At 29.3% G+C, this 19,013-nt stretch overlaps 1 protein-coding gene across 3 annotated transcripts in view; it reads left to right on the top strand.

The window, feature by feature from the left end:
* Positions 1-19,013, top strand: part of LOC129969127 (uncharacterized) — a 619,939-nt gene that overhangs the window by 554,073 nt on the left and 46,853 nt on the right. For all 3 annotated transcript variants that reach the window (XM_056083546.1, XM_056083547.1, XM_056083548.1), the window contains one exon: positions 5,250-5,328. In XM_056083546.1, coding sequence (XP_055939521.1) covers positions 5,250-5,328 — 79 coding nt within the window. The remainder of the gene's footprint in view (positions 1-5,249; positions 5,329-19,013) is intronic.

Consider the following 19,013-nt stretch of genomic DNA (forward strand, 5'->3'; position numbering starts at 1 on the left):
ATACGTTTTTGTTTTTATGTCTCCTTAACGGGCGAAAGTAATTAGCTAATTAATGGCTTAATTAATTGCATAAATCTAAATTAGCGAAACATGGATTATCCCTGAAAGAAAATATTGTATCCATAACGGCTGATGGAGCAACAATTATGAAAAAAGTTGGAAAGTTGATTGGTGCAAATCAGCAGTTGTGCTATGCACATGGAATTCAATTAGGAGTAATAGATGTATTATACCAAAAAAAAAAATAAAGAACAGAAGAATCCAAATACTGTGGATATAGAAACTTCGGATTCCAACTTTGAAGAGAGTAAAAGTGAGAGTGATATTGACAATAAAGATAATGGAAATGTAATTGTTGAAGAAGATATTGCTAATGACGAAGAAATATTAATCTATCAAGAATTGCTTCCTATAATTTATAAAGTTCGAAAAATTGTTAAGATATTTAAACGTTCCCCTATAAAAAGGATATATTACTAAAATATATACTAACTGAAAATAAAACAGAATATATGTTAATATTAGATTCTAAAACAAGTTGGAACAGTTTACTCCTAATGATGGAACGATTTTTGAAACTGAGAAATCCAATCCAAAAAGCAATAATCGACTTAAACCTGTAAATTATTTTTTCAGATAGTGAATTCGACTTAATATCCAGAACTATATCAGACCTACTTCCAATAAAACTGACTATTGAGGCATTATATCGGAGAGATTCTAATAACAGCTAATGCAACAATAAATTTCATGTTTGCAGTCACTGAAAGAACAGCACACATCACTATCTAAAGAATTATATATTACATTGAAAAATCGCACAGAAGAAAGGCATACCGAAATAGAAAATGTCTTATGGTATTTATATAATTATAATGATTTTAAAAATGAAAATGAAAAAGAAGAAAAGAAAAGAAGCAGTTCAAATCTGATTAAGTTTAGAGTAAATTTTCTTAATTTTTTTTCCCACAAACCTATCCACATTCAGAATTTGGTTCAATTATTATGATTATGATGTCAGTACTGTCGATAGTGAAAAGGAATTGTCTCTTGAACAAGAATTAGAATTAGCGATAAATAAAAAAAAAATTTCAATGAACCAAAATACAATACAGAAATCAGCTATATCCAAAACCATCCGACGAGAAATCGATTTATTTGAAGATGAGGGATTTAGAGGTAAATACTTGAAAAAAATATATCGCACATTGCTAACAGTACCACCAGCTAGCGTAGATGCCGAAAGAGCGTTTTCGACAGCTGGTAATTTTTACAAAAAATTACTTTTCAGGCTTAATGACAGTACAATTGATACATTATGTTTTTTAAGATCACATTTCAAAAATTTGTAATAGTACCACAGACTGAATAGTGATATTTACACTTTTTTTGTGATTTAAATAAATAAGATGTTCCTTTACTTTTTTGTGATTATATATTGTTATAATTTATAAGTTACAAATTATTTTTTGTGATATTTACACTTTCTAACAAAACTGGCAAATAAAACAAATTCACACCTTTGTTTTCTTTCTTTTTCTAAAATTTCTAATACCGGTATTAAAATCGGTATCCCGGTATTAAGATTTAAAAAATACCGAATACCGGTATTGAAATTTTGGTCCGGTATTGCAATCCCTAATTAGGAGATACAACAGTCAAAATCGAAGGGTTTCTTGAAACTCAGTTGATTCTTAGACTCCGAACTCGTGGGCGTAGTCCAACAGTCCCTGCAATTCGTTTCTTCTCTCCCCTAAAAAAAATCTCCGCACTTTATTTCGGCGACAATCTCCGTCTCTTAATTTACATTGTTCATTTGAGCTCTCTTTCGGCCAATCGGGGTTCAGCAATATGCTCTCTCAGCGGCGCGGTGGAAGGTCCTTTCACAAAGAGAAACATCTAGCATCCAGATGTTTGGATACCCGTTTCTCTTTGAAGGTACTATCAATACCTCTTGGACGAGGAATTCCACATGTGGTCTTTCATTGCAGTCGCTAATGAACAGATGCGAGACCAACCAGGTGAAAAGATCCGCCATCTGGCTATCTCGAGGAGTTTAGTAAGTAACAGCGATGACACAGCTGGCTGTAAACGTCTTATCGGTACTGGGAAACGGGGAATGTTATAACATATACGAATATGAACATATATGAATATATATAGGATTAATCTCCTCTTAACTTTATCGCATACTCTCCCATAAAGATCTCTTTTCCCTTCCTCCTGCGTAAAATTACAGACCTTGGATAAGGCTACGAATACCTTGCGCGGCATTGGTGAACGATATTTATGAAATAAGACTTTTGATGTGGCGTTTTTACTGAATTGATCTTGCAAAGGTATTTTGGTCATCATTTCGCCGACTGATTAAAATTAAAATTTGAAATGGAATGACCAATTGTCGTCGCAAGGTGACATACCGAATTTCAAGGATTTAAGCTATTTCATTTATGAATTATTGTATTTACATATATTCGAAAATGCAGATCAGTATAAATTTAATCCATTAACAGATGTGACAAGAATGACAGATACGATAATAATGCCAAATTTTAATATGAATCTATATTTTAGATGCTAAGTCTGTGTACCGACTTTTATCTATTTAGTTCTTTTAATTTTTTAACTATCGAGTTCACTTGTAATTGAACAATCATTCGTACAGATTTCCTCTCAATAAATTTCGTTCAAAATTTGAAAGATATCTTCAAATATGGTCTTGAATCTATATATCAAGTTTCAACTATATACCTCAAAGAGTTTTCGAATTATCGTACTCACAGACTGATAGACATAATTCTAAAAGTGTCATATTTCAATTCAGAGAAGTCTAAAGCATGGACACTCGTCAGACCTTGAATATGAATCCTTTGACGATTTCAATATCTTCTCTTTATTTCATATGCGAGAAAGTAATAATAATAAAAGAAATGAAGCAATCATTCAATCGAACCACTTCTCCATTTTCCACAATTTCTATTTCAGATGAAAATTGATCTCTAGTTTATCATCAGTGATCGTACACTCATCTGTAAATTTCATTTTTCAGAAAAATCAAAAAATGTTCATTTTCTAGGGGGAGAGACTTTGACACAGCTATCCAAACCACAACCCTTTTCCTGTTTCAAAAAGTTTTATGATAACTCATCACTCGTGCATGCATCATCAATGATTGCTACCTTCCTTCACCTCAATTTTCATGAGATGTTTCAAAAACAGTGCTTCATTATGCATTTTCTATGGCAAAAAGTTTTGATATTGTCTCCAGATATAATCAGAATGTAGATTTTGAAACATTTTGTTACATATGACTATTCATTCTTATTTTTGATCACCATCAATAGTTGACCACAATCATCATACACCATCAATAATTGCATATCTCTTTCTGCCGTCCTAACATTTTGAGAGATTTTGCCACATGAAACTGTAGCAATACCGACAGCCTTAACCACAGTATCAGTTTCGCTAATTTTCAGACATTACGCGGTCAGAAATTTCTATGTTTATATATTAGATTTGATTTAAAATAGTAATTTCTTTTTTTGTGACGAAAAGTTATTAACCAAAGTTGATTGAAATAAATCGTTTGATACAATGAATATGATCAGCAAGTATTTGATACCAGAAGGCCGCTAGTTAATTTTAAGTTGTATCTTTCGAAGATTTATTCAAAACTGAATATTCATCTAAGAACAAAAAGGAAGAATTAAAAATGCACTGAAATACATTATCTTATTTAAAACTGTTTGATAAATATTCCTTTCCAAAATTATCAACATACAATTATCCTCGACGATTCAACTTCATTTAATATGCTTTCCAATTACTAGTTGCTTCAAGTACCATAATAAAAGCAAAACGATCCATTAAGCTTCAAAACCCGGCAACCGGAATACAAACGACTTTTTAAAAAATGTCTTTAAATCTCAAAAATTCCGTCCATTATTTCTTCTATTTCTTTGGCATTACGAGTTAAATGACTCTTCGGATAAGTTTTTCTTATTAATAATTGCTTGGTAGGTTGTAAGAAATTAATTAGTGGCGGTGCCCGCTCCATTGCTGGATTTTAACTTCTTTGCCTTTTAAGGAAATCAGTCATCGCTGAGCAATCGCTTTAATTCCAAAGAAAATTCCGTATTAAAGTAATGCTCTTCCGAACTGATAATTCATTTCTTTTCTAATGACTTCATTCTTTAAAAGTTCAGATAGTATCTTTAATTAGCAATAAGCTCTCCCGAATGAGTTACCCAAATAATCCATTTAGAATATCCAGATAATTAAAGATGCAAAATCCCTGAACTCGAGTTTTAGCAACTACTGGCTTGGTTACCATTCAAGTAATAAATTGGCAATTTTTATTAAGTTTGTTTTAAAGAAAAAAAGATCTTACTTTCTATTTTAAAGAATTGTTAAACTTAAAAGAAAAGTAGTAAATCTTTTTTTCAGTTTTAATTGTTGCATATGTCATTTCGAGTTCTGAAACTTTTTTACTTTCTTCATTAAATGCCTAATCATTTTGTACTTTTAGTTTTTGTTAAAGTTCTTGAAATATTTATATTAGGGCATTATTCTTTATTAGATAATTTATATTTAAGATAATGTGCAGATAATGATAATCTTTTATATTAAACATACATTTTTTCTTCTTCTAAGTAACTGTTTTGCCCCGCTTATATCCTTTAAATAATTAAGATACGAAATTTTATAAAAATTTACTAGGTCAGTTAACATACTTTGCTTTTTTGAATACAAAGTATTCAAAAAGAAATATATTGTAATCATTGAAAAATTCTATTTCGAAATTTCAATGAATTCCATCGTCCTTTACTCATAAGAGAATTAAATGAAATTAAATAACCAGTATTCTTGGAGGAGCAATTGGTCACCAAAGGAGGCTAGTAAATTAATATTTTAATTTTTGACCAACATAAATTTATTCATTTTTTTAATTGGAGTCTTAAATATTATCTCCGCATGTTTTAGAAATTTTATAGCGCACTTTCACTTTATGCAATCATACACTGTCAATTCTTATTTTTGTCTCCTCTTTTTTTATGGAAGCGATGCTATTTAATTCATAAGATGTAACTAATAAAAGATCTTTCAAAAAGTTTTAGAATTTTTTTTTCTGAAACTTGAAACTTTTCCAGATTAATTTTAAAAATATATCAATGATTTTTTTAAATAAATAATTACTATTTCTTTTATGATGAGAATGAAATTTTGAAAAGTTTCTTCTCTTACAGGTTCCTGAATCTAATACTACTGTCTTAGAAGCACCCGATTCAACCGAAAACATTTCTAAAGAGTGTGATACTTTGACCAGTAAGTTAAATAAAGTTTCTAAATTTGAACTCATTTTTTTTCCACGTTTGCACACTAAAATTTTACAATTTAGAGTACTTTATTTTGTCATTTCCTTCGAAAAGAGAACTGTCAGATAAAATCCAAAGCCAGGTTATTTTTCATTGCTGCTTTCTAAAAATAATTAAGAATAAGCTAAATTACTTTTACAATGATTTCATATGCAAAGGTATTTTAAAAATACCTTTGTAGGTGTGTTTGTGTGTGATTTATATTTTCGACTTTCAGACCATGTATTAAAAATTCTATTTTCTTATATTGAATATTTTGATTTATCGCATTCATATTATATATATATATATATAATATGAGAGCTCCTGTTGCATATATATATATATATATATATATATATATATATACAAACACATATTTTTGAAGCAGTCCCGTGAGATAGAAGACACTTGGAATTTTTTGCTTCGCTTTTATTTCAACCCGGGAAGCCTAATGTGTTTACAAGTAAGAAGCGAAAAGGTATGTCTACATCACAACATAAGAGCGAATAGAGCAAAGAGAGAGATAAATACTTTTCCCTGTCATTATATACCATGAGATTCTGATAGGGATTTCTTTACACGTGTCGATTTAGAATAGGGAAATCTAGACATCTTATAAAAAAGAATTCACTTAGCTTGAAAAATTTTTATCCCTTCACTCGGAGCGTGGGAACCATTGATTTAAGCATTTGACAGAGCTCCTGTTGCATTAATTAAATAAATAAAAAGGTGGAATTGGATCAGGAAGTAAGAGAACATTTTAGAATGAAGTTAATGTGGGCTAAATTAAGATAAAAATTTGGAAGTTAATTCAGATTTAAATTGAATTTTAAAATTTCATTATATATATATATAATTTTTGATCCAATATATCAACTAATGGATTTTATATATATATATATATATATATATATATATATATATATATATATATATATATATATATATATATATATATATATATATATATAATCCATTAGTTGATATATTGGATCAAAAATTTGATACAGATCTTCTATTTAGATGCAAAAATTTCATTCTTTTGGCAACAAGAGCTGTAAGATGAAATTTGTGTATTCTTTTTTGAATCATTGTATTCATATACTCGCAAAAGACGTATCGATAGATTATCAAATTTTAATAATCAAAAATTGGTACTTGTTTATTTTTATGATTTCCATGATAATTGACGATTGATAATTCAACATTGGCAATCTTGGCGAAATCTAAAAAACGCCAAGCAAACCTGGAATGTACCCATTTTAGCGAAATCTTACCATTTTATGTATAATAGAGTTTGATGATTTTGGAATAATCGTAAAAATCGCCAAACTTAGGCCCTTAATTATAAACAAGTATCAAAATATTGCTTTAAATTTTTAAGTTTTATACGCAAAAAAAAAAAAAAATCATATAGCTCTTTGCGTTTTTGAATTAGCGTGATTGCATATACACTAACCGACAGAACCGCAGAATTTTTGTTAACCAATTTTGTTCAAGATTTAATAGAATTTTGCAAATTTTATGAAATAATTTCAGAAAAAAATTCATTATTCTAACTCATAGCGCTTTGACATTGTATTGTTCACAGACAGACACAATTCCAAAAATATTTTTAATACTCAAACTGTACTAAATTTTACGAAATCTTTAGATCAGTTTTTCAATATTAGCAATCTTTTCTTTTTTGTATGCATTATTTACATAAAAAGAAAGCTTTCTTCACAGCACTTAACTAGATGTAGCGTAAACATTGTTACGGAAATTATGTCCTGTAATTGTACAATGAGATGCTCAACAAGTTCGATAACGAATAATGATTCTGTATTCCACAAGAAAACTGGAAACACAAATAGCGAAACACAACCAAAACGTTCATAAAAACAATATTTGTAGAAATTAACAACATGGTCGCCGATGTGCAAATCACTAATTAAGTTGATGCGTAGCACAATAGCCCTTATCGAAGAACAACTGCAGAACTCGCCCCGATTCTCACTCCAAAAACCGATTTCGCTCAGATGATTAATTTTCATATGTGTACATCCATATTTATCCCTTCCATGGCAGGATACAAGGTGTTTTCTAGAAGGATTCCGTATCTTGGCTCCTAATAGAAATATGGCAGAATTATCACATTTTCTGAGACTTTCATTTTGTCGCCAAATTTTGCCCCAAGCAGGAGATTGGTTTGCCATACATTTAATATCAACTAAAATATTCCTAAAATTATTAATTTTTTTTGCTGTGGAATTAATTACACCGAGAAACAATATTGCAGATTTATACAATTATGATGAAATAACCTCATATCAAATTTCATATTCCTATAGTAGTATGTTTTAAATTAGCATGATGACAGGTGCAGACAAAATTCTAAAATTATTTTTCGTACTAGAACAGATTTAAATTCATCGAAATCTCCAGGTCAATTTCTCGACATTATAAATTATTTTTCCTGCACTGTTTATCCAAGAAAATAAAAATTTAAAGGAAGAACAGCACTTTACAGAAGGTAAATAACTTTAGCATAAATATGTAGCCTGGAACATAAAAAAATTTACGCTGAAATGAAAATAATTATTCATTTCTCAAGTCATCTGCATAGTTTTTGTTTATGCTGGAATGATTTTTTCCTCCTGTGCTAACAAACTACTTGAATTCTCAAAATATTTTCCAAAAATGTTTTTTTTTTATGATGCGTTGAAAAGAAGCTGGATAATTCTTAGAATTACTATAAAATTAAGTCGTGTAAAAATACACATTTTTTACGAAATCTGGTGTTTTTAATGAACATACTTGCTTCTTTTTTTTTTTCGCAATATTTTCATCTGCATGATTAATCGGTTTATCTTAAAATATAGAAAGACTGTGAATTCTTTAATTATTTTACTAGGTTTCTTTTTTTAATGATTTTTTTTAATATTTTTGTCTATTTTTACATAACATATGCATGGGAATTTCCTCTTTTAACCCGGAATGCTATCGTGGATCTTTTACTCTTTTATTGATGTTTTAGAATTGTAATTTTAATTCTGATCTTTTATGAGAGGTCCAATCTTATAAATTTAAAAGCTTTTATAATCTCTAAAGCTGGACATTCTACGGTGACGTTGCTCTATAATTAGAATTATTTCAAATAGTATTACCGAGGTTTCTAAACCGATTCCTAACTACAGGTATTCTCATCAGAAAGACTATCCGAGGTCGTTCGAAAGATATGACACCAGCAGATGATCGATACTTAGAATTAGGTGCATGATGACTTGGGGATCTAACAGCTGGAAAATTATCTCGGGACTTCATTGCCATGACTGGAGCGATAATTTATAGACAAACTGTTCATAGACAGCTGAGATTGGTCTTTATGCTGGCAGCTGGCGGTGTGCATTTTACTCAATAAGAAAGAAACGTATTTTTTCTGGACCCATAAAAAGATCTTTTGAAAACATTAAAATTGAGGCATGTGCCAGATTTATAGACAAACTGTTCATAGACAGCTATACAATCTATAGCTTAGATCTCCTACTTCCTTGACGGATTCCAGAAATGTTTCGAATGAGCACGTGTCATGTTACTAAATGTATTAGTTATAAAAGACCCCATATCTCAAATAGCTTTAAGGCCTCATCAAGTCTAATTCCAGCACTGATTGATTTCATATTCTTTTCACTACTCAATACATTACTCAAAGCGTCCATTAATTGTACTCGGAAATCAGTACTCAAAGCTTCCATAAATTGTTTAAAGAATCTTCATTTAGAAACAATGCAATGACCTTGATCTGTAAACTATCCCCTCAAGACAAGAATGCTTCTTTGAAGTGGAATCCTTGTATAGAGTAGAATCTTATTGGACAGCCTTTCACCTCTGCATGCTTTTGATGCGAAATTATACTTGTACAGTGGTACAGAAATGTGATTATTGAATCTTCTATGAATATTTTCAGGGTAACTATTTACAACTACTTTTGCTTTATGGATAGCAACACAAAAATCTCAACATTTAAATACCTTTCTGTAAGTAAAGGATATTTTTAGGATGCTCTATGAAGATTTATTATAATTCACAGCATCTGCTAGGGTTAAAAAATTCTCTTTGTTATAATAACGGGAATTGTTCTCAAAAATTCGGCCACAACCTCATTTTCAAGTTGAAAAATGATTTCAAATTTGAGCAAAAAGACAACAATCTTTATTAGTAAGAAGATTAAGAAAATATCAGGTTCGTGCTCTGTCTATTTTTAATCTCAATTGAACATTTGAAAACGTTTACTTCTTTATTCTGTTATTGTAGTTGTCTCGTAACGTATTAGTTTTCTTATGTTGGACAGGTTAGTAAGACAAAGGAGCTTGACTGGAAAAATTTACAGGTTGTTGCCGAATTCGACCCACAAATTCAGAGGGCTGATAGTAGGCATCAGGAGGATAAAGAATCACCATACAACATAGGGTCCCAAACGACGTTTAATTGGTGAAAATCTCAAAAATATAGAGAGTCGGAGAACTGTTGGAAACTCTAAAAAATTAATAAAAAAGTAACAAATAGTTTCAAATACGAATTTTTTTTAAGTGAAAGCACATTCTTAAAAGTTTTTTTTATGCTGGTAACATGCGGATTTCATGATCTAGGGGGTCGAAAATTACGGAAAACGAAAAAGTAGCTCAGAACCCATATTTGCAAAAATATTAAAACTTGAAGAAAAATAAAAGCTTGAAAGTGTAAGGAATTTTATAGTCTATAATTTGATATACACGTGTAGTGTGAAAACTGGGGAGTTTTAAAGATATTCAAGAAAAACTAAAATAGGAACCAGAAAACATCGCTGCAACTTCAGTACCGATGTTCGCAGAGAGCGTTGTCAAATTCGAAAGACAAATTCAGAGCAAGGATAAGATTTTTCCGGTCAAGCTCCTTTGTCTTACTAACATGTCCATTTGTCGGTCGAATTCGGCAACATCCTGTATATTCTTCTCTTCTAAAGATACACCTTGATTGTGAGTTTAGATAAATGAGGTCATAGGTCAAACGTTCTCCCACAAATATGATGCATTTGGATCAGGTGCTGTCCTCTTTCTCTAATTATTATTCAAAATTACAGAATCCAGCAAAAAATTGTCCTTATATTGTTTTAAAACTGGGTGCTAATACAACTAAACTAAGCTAAAAGAAGTAATTAACTCAACCCAATTCATTTCAAGTTAGGATATTTTTTTTGTTTCATTTCGCTTTTGACAAACATGTGAATATTATTCTGTCTGTTATTTTATTATTAATTGTTTCATAACATGTGATGTGTTAGTTGTCTGACGTTGGATATGTCAATGAGGCGAAAGAGCGTGATCGAATAATTCAATATTCTATTCTTCCAAAGATACACCTTGAATGTGAGATTTGATAAATGATGTCAGAGGTCAATCCTCCTCCCAATGGTGTGGTGCATTGGATTGGGCTCAGGTGCTGTTCTCATTCTCTGTGATTCAAAATGATAGAATCCATTCAAAACATGACCTTGCATTGCTTTAAAACGGGATAATACATCTAAACTAAGCTGAAAGGTGCAACTAATCCAATCGAATTCGGGTCGCGGTAGCCTGTTGATAAGATTTAGGTTCGGGACCCGATTCCGTCGTGTAAGTGGGTTTGGTACACGTTAAATACGCCGGATCCAAACGTTCTTTCGCTGATGTGCTGTTGAAGTTTGAAGAGGGGACATCAGTACAGGCGTCGTCCTCATCATCTAACCGAGGTTCAAAATTACAGGTACGTCGCAAAATAGCCCTAATGTTGCTTTAAAACGGGGCTTTAATATAACTAAACTAAATCTACGATTCATTACAATCTAGAATTATTTTTTATTTCGCCGTTTGACAGACTATGAGAACATCCGACTCAATGCCATCCTAACACCTTAAAATCTCTTCCCTAAAGGTTATCGCAGGGAGTTGACAAAACTTCTTGCGTGAAGAAAGCGATGCAGTTTTCTTAATCAACTTAATAAATGGTTCAATTATCTGGAAGAGCTCCAAGCCGCTTTGCGTAATTCGACCATTTAATGAAGTTCTCGTTTTAGATAAACAAAGCAATAAAGTTGATGAATTGGTTGGGAAAGAATGAAATGCGACCACTTTCAATTTTGGGAAGGGAAAAATCGCTTTCGGAAAACCTCTAGGAAAGAATGGAGATACGATAAATGAATTACGATAGTTAGGGACAGGGAAAAAAAATTCTTCCTTTAATAAAATTTGTTTCTCGTGATCATCTTTTCCGAAAGGATGCGACGCAAGTCGAAGTAAATCATTTCTTTGAAATTGAATGCTGCAGGGTTTTCATTGTTTTCTGTTTGATGTCTGTGTATCGGAAACCTTTTGGAAAGTTGTTTTTAATAGCGGCGCGTTCTGCATAAAATTCAGTATTAAACATTTATTTGAAATTTTAATATTACTGAATATAATGATAATATTTTAAAATTATTTTAAAATTTCTTGTAAAAAGGTAGACATTATTTTATTTCTTAAAATAAAAATAAATCTAGTAGATGTCCACTTGAGTCAAATCAATAATTTTAGAGTCATTAGAGATAGCGGAAACATCCAATTGAAAAATGCTTTAAAAGATGTAAAATATTATATTTTATGTAGCTTCACTCAGAAAATATTCTTCTGAAAAAACTATTATCTAAATTTTTTATACTTTCTTTCAATCTATTAATCATAGTAAAATATTTTTGACACGTTAACATTTTAAACAAAGTTTTAAAAAAATTCTACACTCTAGTGATTCAAAGTGATCTAAATATGAATATTTTTTTTAATTTATATTGAGCTATTTGATGGCCGCCTCGAGAAGACACAGTCCTGTGACTTTCTATCTTGCTTCTAGTGATCATTGAAATCCTCTGTCGTGATAAATACAAGGATAAATAACGAAATTAATTTTTTAGTCGCAGAAGAATGTAACTATCTTGACTTAACCCTTCTTTGCATATTTTTTTCTTTTTTGTGAAATAAATCATAGCGATATAATTCATACTCTAGATTAAAGAGAAAATGTTTAAAAAATACTAGTATAAATATAAAATAATTAAAAACAGAATGATGGAAATATCCATCATCATGCAAATTCACATGTTATGCTCAGTATAAAATTCAGTGTCCCTCTCCAAAATAAATATTCAGTGTCTAAATATCTCCACTCATTATAGCTTTTATTAGCAAAAAAAAAAAAAAATCTCAGATTAGTTATAAAAAATATTCAAGAAATCGTGCTCTTCTTCCAACCAAAACAAACAGAGGAACAGTTCCAAGTTTTGACAGCTACTTTCTTTATTACCAATAGTCGTGAAAAAAAGAGTACACCAGTACAGTAAACCAATTTTGAGTACAACTTTTTGTTCACTAAATGTTATGATGGAAATTTCCATCATCATGCAAAGAAGGATTAATATGTTATAAATTATTTTGCTAAATAAAACTAATAAGACTGGAAGACTCCATAAACATTTACATTTCATATTTTGTCGTTTTTCATTTACCGGGGAAAAGTACTAAATTTAAATTTTAAATAAAATATAATTATCTACACAAGATATAATTAAAACACAAAAAACAATTCTCTATATTAAAAAATGGCATCATTATCTAATATAAAATATAATTATCAACATCATTTAAAGCATTTTTTTTCAATTGAAACTGTATGTCTAATTCTAGGTCTTGGGAATTATCTATTGGGTCATGATTGAAGTGACAACCTTGTATAAATAAATAAAGAATATTATTATAAAAGAGCTATGAGAAATATAAATTGTTATTCCAACTGACCAGATTTTGAATAGCTATTTTAAGCATCTTAGCCAATTCAATGATCGTTTCAAGGAAGATGTACCAGTCAATGGTGGTATTTCCTTGATGCAGTCATTAATTAGCTTAAAATAATAAGATTCAAACCTTTCTAAACCTTTTAAAACTCAATATTTTAATTGCAAAATTGTTTTTGTTTAAAATAAGTTTATTCAAAAAGGAAACAATAAAAAATATCACATTCTATAATGAGGGAAAGTAAATTAATTTATATATTTTCTGGGTTATGAGAATATATTATGGAAAAAACCAAAAGAAGCAACCTCCCTCTCACTTCCAATCATTTGTCTGAATTCGCTTATTTTTGTTTTATATAAAAGTTCGTAAAGTAATCTCTAGGTTTTAATCAAGGATTTTCTGCTCTGTATCTCTTTGTTTTTGAGATTTAAAAAAAAAAAGAAAAAAAAGAAACTTTATCGTTTGATCTCTGTAGGAAATATCTTCGACACTGTTCCCCCAACCCAACTATTGCCGATATTTCCAATTTTTATTTCTTATGAAAACTTATAATCTCTAGAAACGTCATTAATGTTCACCTACCCTACCCCACCATCGCTCTTCAGTTTCATGAGAAAAAAATTAACTTTCATAGAACTTTCTGCTTCAGCAACTAGAGCGATTTCGCCAGTTTCATTCACCGCTTTGCAGACATAAATAATCTGTTAGAATGTTGTATTTTTATAGTTTAAGAATGTAATTTATAGAAGCACTTTCTTTTATTTTGGTAAAATGATTTTCATTAACATTGATTGACATGACTGAATAAATACTATTCGTTCATATTATTACAATTCGTTCATATAATTACAATTAAATGATAGTTTTTAAAATGAAAAGATGTATTTATTACAATTAACATGTGTCAATCTGAAAAATTGTTTTTCATTCTATTTCAATTATTTTTAATTGCTTATGGTAGGTAAAGAAGCTTAAGAAGCGTGAAAAGATTCGAACAAGAAAGGATAATATGTAAATAATATTTAAACATTTGTTTCTATAAAATGTTACAAATCTAAAATGTTTACTATTTCAATATTTTTATCAAACTTTCACACGCTTGTTACATAAAGAATTATGATATTATTTTTACTAAAATGCGCTGGTTGAAGAATTTATTTTTAATATTTTATACGTGGAAAACTTTTCAATGGCATTGGTAAAGAGTATGCCAAAATTAATGCAATATTTGAATTTGCCATCATTCGTGCAGTAAAGTATTGGCAACCCGATTAAAAAATCATTTAACAGCTGATAGTTTAGGGTTAATAAACATGTAGGATTACACGAGAGATCAACTTATTACCGAAAGATGTGAATTAAATAAAACAAGAACTATTTTTCCCCTTTAAATCTTTATATTTTATTGAATCGTAAAGTTAACAGGATAAGGTTATGTATGGAATAATACATAGAGAAAATTGCCTCCACGACTTTGCTGGCACGTATGTGCTCTTTTGTCGAAATTTTCTATGACCATTTTGCATAAATGTGATTGAATTTCGTTGATGCAGCGTTGAATTTCCTCCTTTAATGCATGCGTGTCTGTGGGCTTGTTGACATAGACATTTGATTTCAAATAACCCCGTAAAAAAATCCATTGTTGTTAAATCATACGATCTAGAAGGCCAATTTTCAAATTTTCGAACTTTGGTCGCCATACTTCCATTACTTTTGACATATGGTTCAACAATGAAAATACGTTGTTCTAATGTGTAACGCTCTATTTTTAGTAATTCTAGACTATTAGCTGTCAACTGTTTATCTATACTTATAATAAAGCTCAATGTGTGTGTGTGTGTGTGTGTTGGCGCTCTACAGGCCAGACCGTTTGACATACAGCTACCAAATTTGGTACATGTATACCTTGGAGGTTGGGAATGTGCACCTGGGGTTTCTTTTTTCGAATTTTTAATTAGAATTTTAATTATTAATTAAAAACTAACTTTCCCGCCAAAAAAATCTCCCATTTTCCCCACCGCCAACTTTTCCGCCAAAAAAATCTTCCATTATCCCCAGCGCCAAACGAGAAAGGCTTCTGTTTTTTTTTGCTCCCAACAGTAATGAGGCTAGGGTTAAAATTTTTCGGCGGATTATTTCAATCGGTTCTGTTTATTTTCTTAATGTTTGATGCATTTAAAATTAAACATTGTTAATGAATCAATCTTTCAGATTCATTCTGAAGTACTTTTGAATTAAAATAAAACAGAATAAAGGAAATTAAAAATTTCTAATCCGCATAGCGTTACCCCAACTGGCGTAGAAAAAATCACGTATTTGCGTTACGTAACCGGCGAAGAAAATTCACGCATGCGCATTCTGTTCTGATTGTTGCCATGACAACGTTATCAATGGATGATTTAAATTATTTTTGGGTTAGTTGCATGCTTTTGTAAGTAAATTGTATTTATGTAAGTTATATATTTTTTGTATATGCTTATAGTTTTAAGTACATCGTTTTTAAGTAGTTTTTTTAAAACCTGTTTTCAACCGTTTATTTTAAACGATTCGTTTTATTTTCTTAGTGTTTGATGCATTTAAATTTAAACATTGTTAATGAATCGATCTGCTCATAATGAATCTAAGAAAATTTTGTTGACCAACTCTTGAGATATGACATAAATTAAAAAAGATATTCTTTAGTGCCTTTAAAGTTTAAACGCTGAGTGACTCTATTTTCAGTAATCAGATTGTAAAAAAATGCTTTGTTTCAGTAAAAAATATTATTATATTAATTGAAGATAAATTCTTTCCACTTTAATTTAAAGCATAAATTCTACCGTTTTCAACCGTTTATTTTAAACGATTCGTTTTATTTTCTTAGTGTTTGATGCATTTAAATTTAAACATTGTTAATTAATCGATCTACTCATAATGAATCTAAGAAAATTTTGTTGACCAACTCTTGAGATATTACATAAATTTAAAAAGATATTCTTTAGTGCCCATAAAGTTTAAACGCTGAGTGACTCTATTTTCAGTAATCAGATTATAAAAAAATGCTTTGTTTCAGTAAAAAATATTATTATATTAATTGAAGATAAATTCTTTCCACTTTAATTTAAAGCATAAATTCTACGGGTGCTAACAGAAAATGAGAGAGATACATATTACGTTATGACTGAAGGCCTTTATAATATTATGAATGAATTATATGATAATCAAAATTTGAAGTTTTAAAATATTTTGATGAAGAAGCTGTTAAAGTAGAAATTGCATGAAATATTTAATTATTAAAATTTTAACGAACATTAAGATTGGCGAACCGGCTGGTCGCCAAAGGCGGCTAGTTTTTAATAAGACTGCCAACACTTTACTGCACGAATGATGGTAAATTCAAATCCTAAGTTAATTTTGGGACATCCTTTTTAAGAGAATGAAATTCCCATTAATTTTTATGAAGATATTGAGAAATATGATTCAAATTAATAAAAAATAATTTTTTTTTAACTTTTCGTAACTTTTAATGGATTTAAAATACTAAACAAAATTATTTTCTCTTACAGATAAACTAAAACTACTTTATGTAAAAAATAAAGAAGAAATTTTTAAATAAAAGTGAATGTTTTATTTTTTTATTTTTCAGTGCATGCTTAAGACTTTAAAATATCCATTATTTCTTTTTTACTGCATAATTGCATCAGTTGATTTATCTTTTACTTTCAGAAAATCAAACACGATTATTCGAAATAGTTTTATCGTAATTACATTTGAAAGTAAAATAATTGTGAGTTCCTTAAAGCTTTTCAATATAATAAGCTTTAACTTATTTAAACCTCTTATAATACAATTTATGATGGTTTTATGATTTTTTTTTTCAATTCAGATAAACAAATGATTGTGCAAACGATGTTTTCCTTGAATAATCCGGGATTCAAGTAACTAAAACAATAAAAAAGCGCATAAAATTTATCGTCTTTATTTCTTTGAATAATTTTTCCGATGTATTTTTTTAAAGTTATAATGCTAGTTTAATCGTTTTTAGCTAATTGAAAATGACTTTAACGCAATGCAAATTTTTAAAATAGTGGTGGCTGATTTAATACTTCGTTCTGGTATTCATGCGATGCTTTTTCATAATTCATGTCGAATGTAATTTACTAATGAAGTTTTAGCTTTTATTCGCTTTTTTTATTCTTTTTATAAAAAGTCGCTTTTTTAAGATTGCAAGTTTTTTTTTATTTATCTTTTTATTTATTTATTTATTGTATTTTTTCCTTTGTATTAATGTCCTTTTTAAATTTTATTTTCTTTTATCAGTAATTCCTTAGTCAAATCTTTTATTGATAAACATTTATTTCACTGTTTTTGGTGCTCTTGTTCTAGGCAATGCTTCTAGTCCCTTCTTATTAATTGCTTATATTCAGGAAACATTTCAATAGCAAAAGTGAATTTCCCTTTTGTGCTTGCTTGGAAATCCCAACAGCAATGAGTCACGAATCTTGCCATCTTTCATTTTATAGATCTTTTGTATATTCTCTGCAAAGTACAGTTTTAATCTTAGAAAGAAGATGGTTTCCACAGATTCTTAGTTATGCCACAATTTAAAATTATTTTGTCCTATTTTATATTTCTTGAAAAATTTTAATGTGTACAGAAGTGTATGAAATGATTTTGTAAAAGATTTTTTTTCTTGATCACTTCATCATTTTCCAAATAATTATCAGTCATTTGAAATGTATCAAAACTAAAAGTTTAAATTCTCGAAAGAAAGATATATCTTTAAGAAAAAATCTCATCTTCCGTTGTGTTGCAAGTGATATGAATCATCCATTGGTTTTATTTTTGATCCATATATTAGAAAAAGTATCATACATGTTTTAATATGATAATTAAAATGGTATCGAATTGTTGAATGTAATAAAACAATTTATATCATTTATCTAATAAAATAAATCAACAAATTTTTTTGTAAAAAAGATATCACTTCTTGAATTTCAATGAATATAATAAGAGCAGATGTTAATATAAGGTACATGCTTAACTATAAGTCATATAGAACGCAACCTCCACCAGAGCCGTAACTATTCTAGTCACTGAACGGTTTGATGAGAATAACATTAGAATTTAATTAAAACCCAAATATTTACATGAGGTATTGCAAAAATAAATGTTTGTAGAATTTACAATCATATAAAAGGAAAAATAATTATAATATGTTACCATTCACTTTAATTTTCTGCTTTGTAACAGGATAGAAAATATATGGAGTATCTATAAGGCATATGACAAAGTTTAAGAAAATTCTTCTTTTGTTTATTTGTGTTTGTCGAGGATGTCAACTATTTTATTACTTAAATACGAAACTGTTGATTAACATACTAAAAATAGTTTTAAAAAAAAATGAGAATTTCTAAAATTTTCATGCTCAATATTTTTAAATAACAAAATCATTCTTCATATTTTTAAGCAGAATTTCTATAAAACTGCAAAATATTTATTTATGCAATCTACAAAATATTTATTTCATGAATGGAAAATATTCCTGCCTCAGAGCATATTTTTAATCCATGAATTATTCAAATCATCTTTAGCACGATGACATTCATACATTAAAAAGCAACATATTTCTGCTTCAGCCACTATTCCGATAATTCCAATTTTAGCTTTGAAATATTTGAGAAGGAAACTTATAACTTAATAATATTCGCCTCAGAAAATCATTATTCAAAATCAAAATTCTTAAAATAATGAAATATTTTTGTTATCCTCTGTAACAACATGTCACTTGTATTCCATCCATAATTGTAATGGGGGGGGGGACTTAAAATTCTTTGTAACATCTTCCATTCCA

The sequence above is a fragment of the Argiope bruennichi genome, chromosome 5 (genome assembly GCF_947563725.1).
Source record: "Argiope bruennichi chromosome 5, qqArgBrue1.1, whole genome shotgun sequence".
Taxonomy (NCBI): Eukaryota; Metazoa; Arthropoda; class Arachnida; order Araneae; family Araneidae; genus Argiope; species Argiope bruennichi.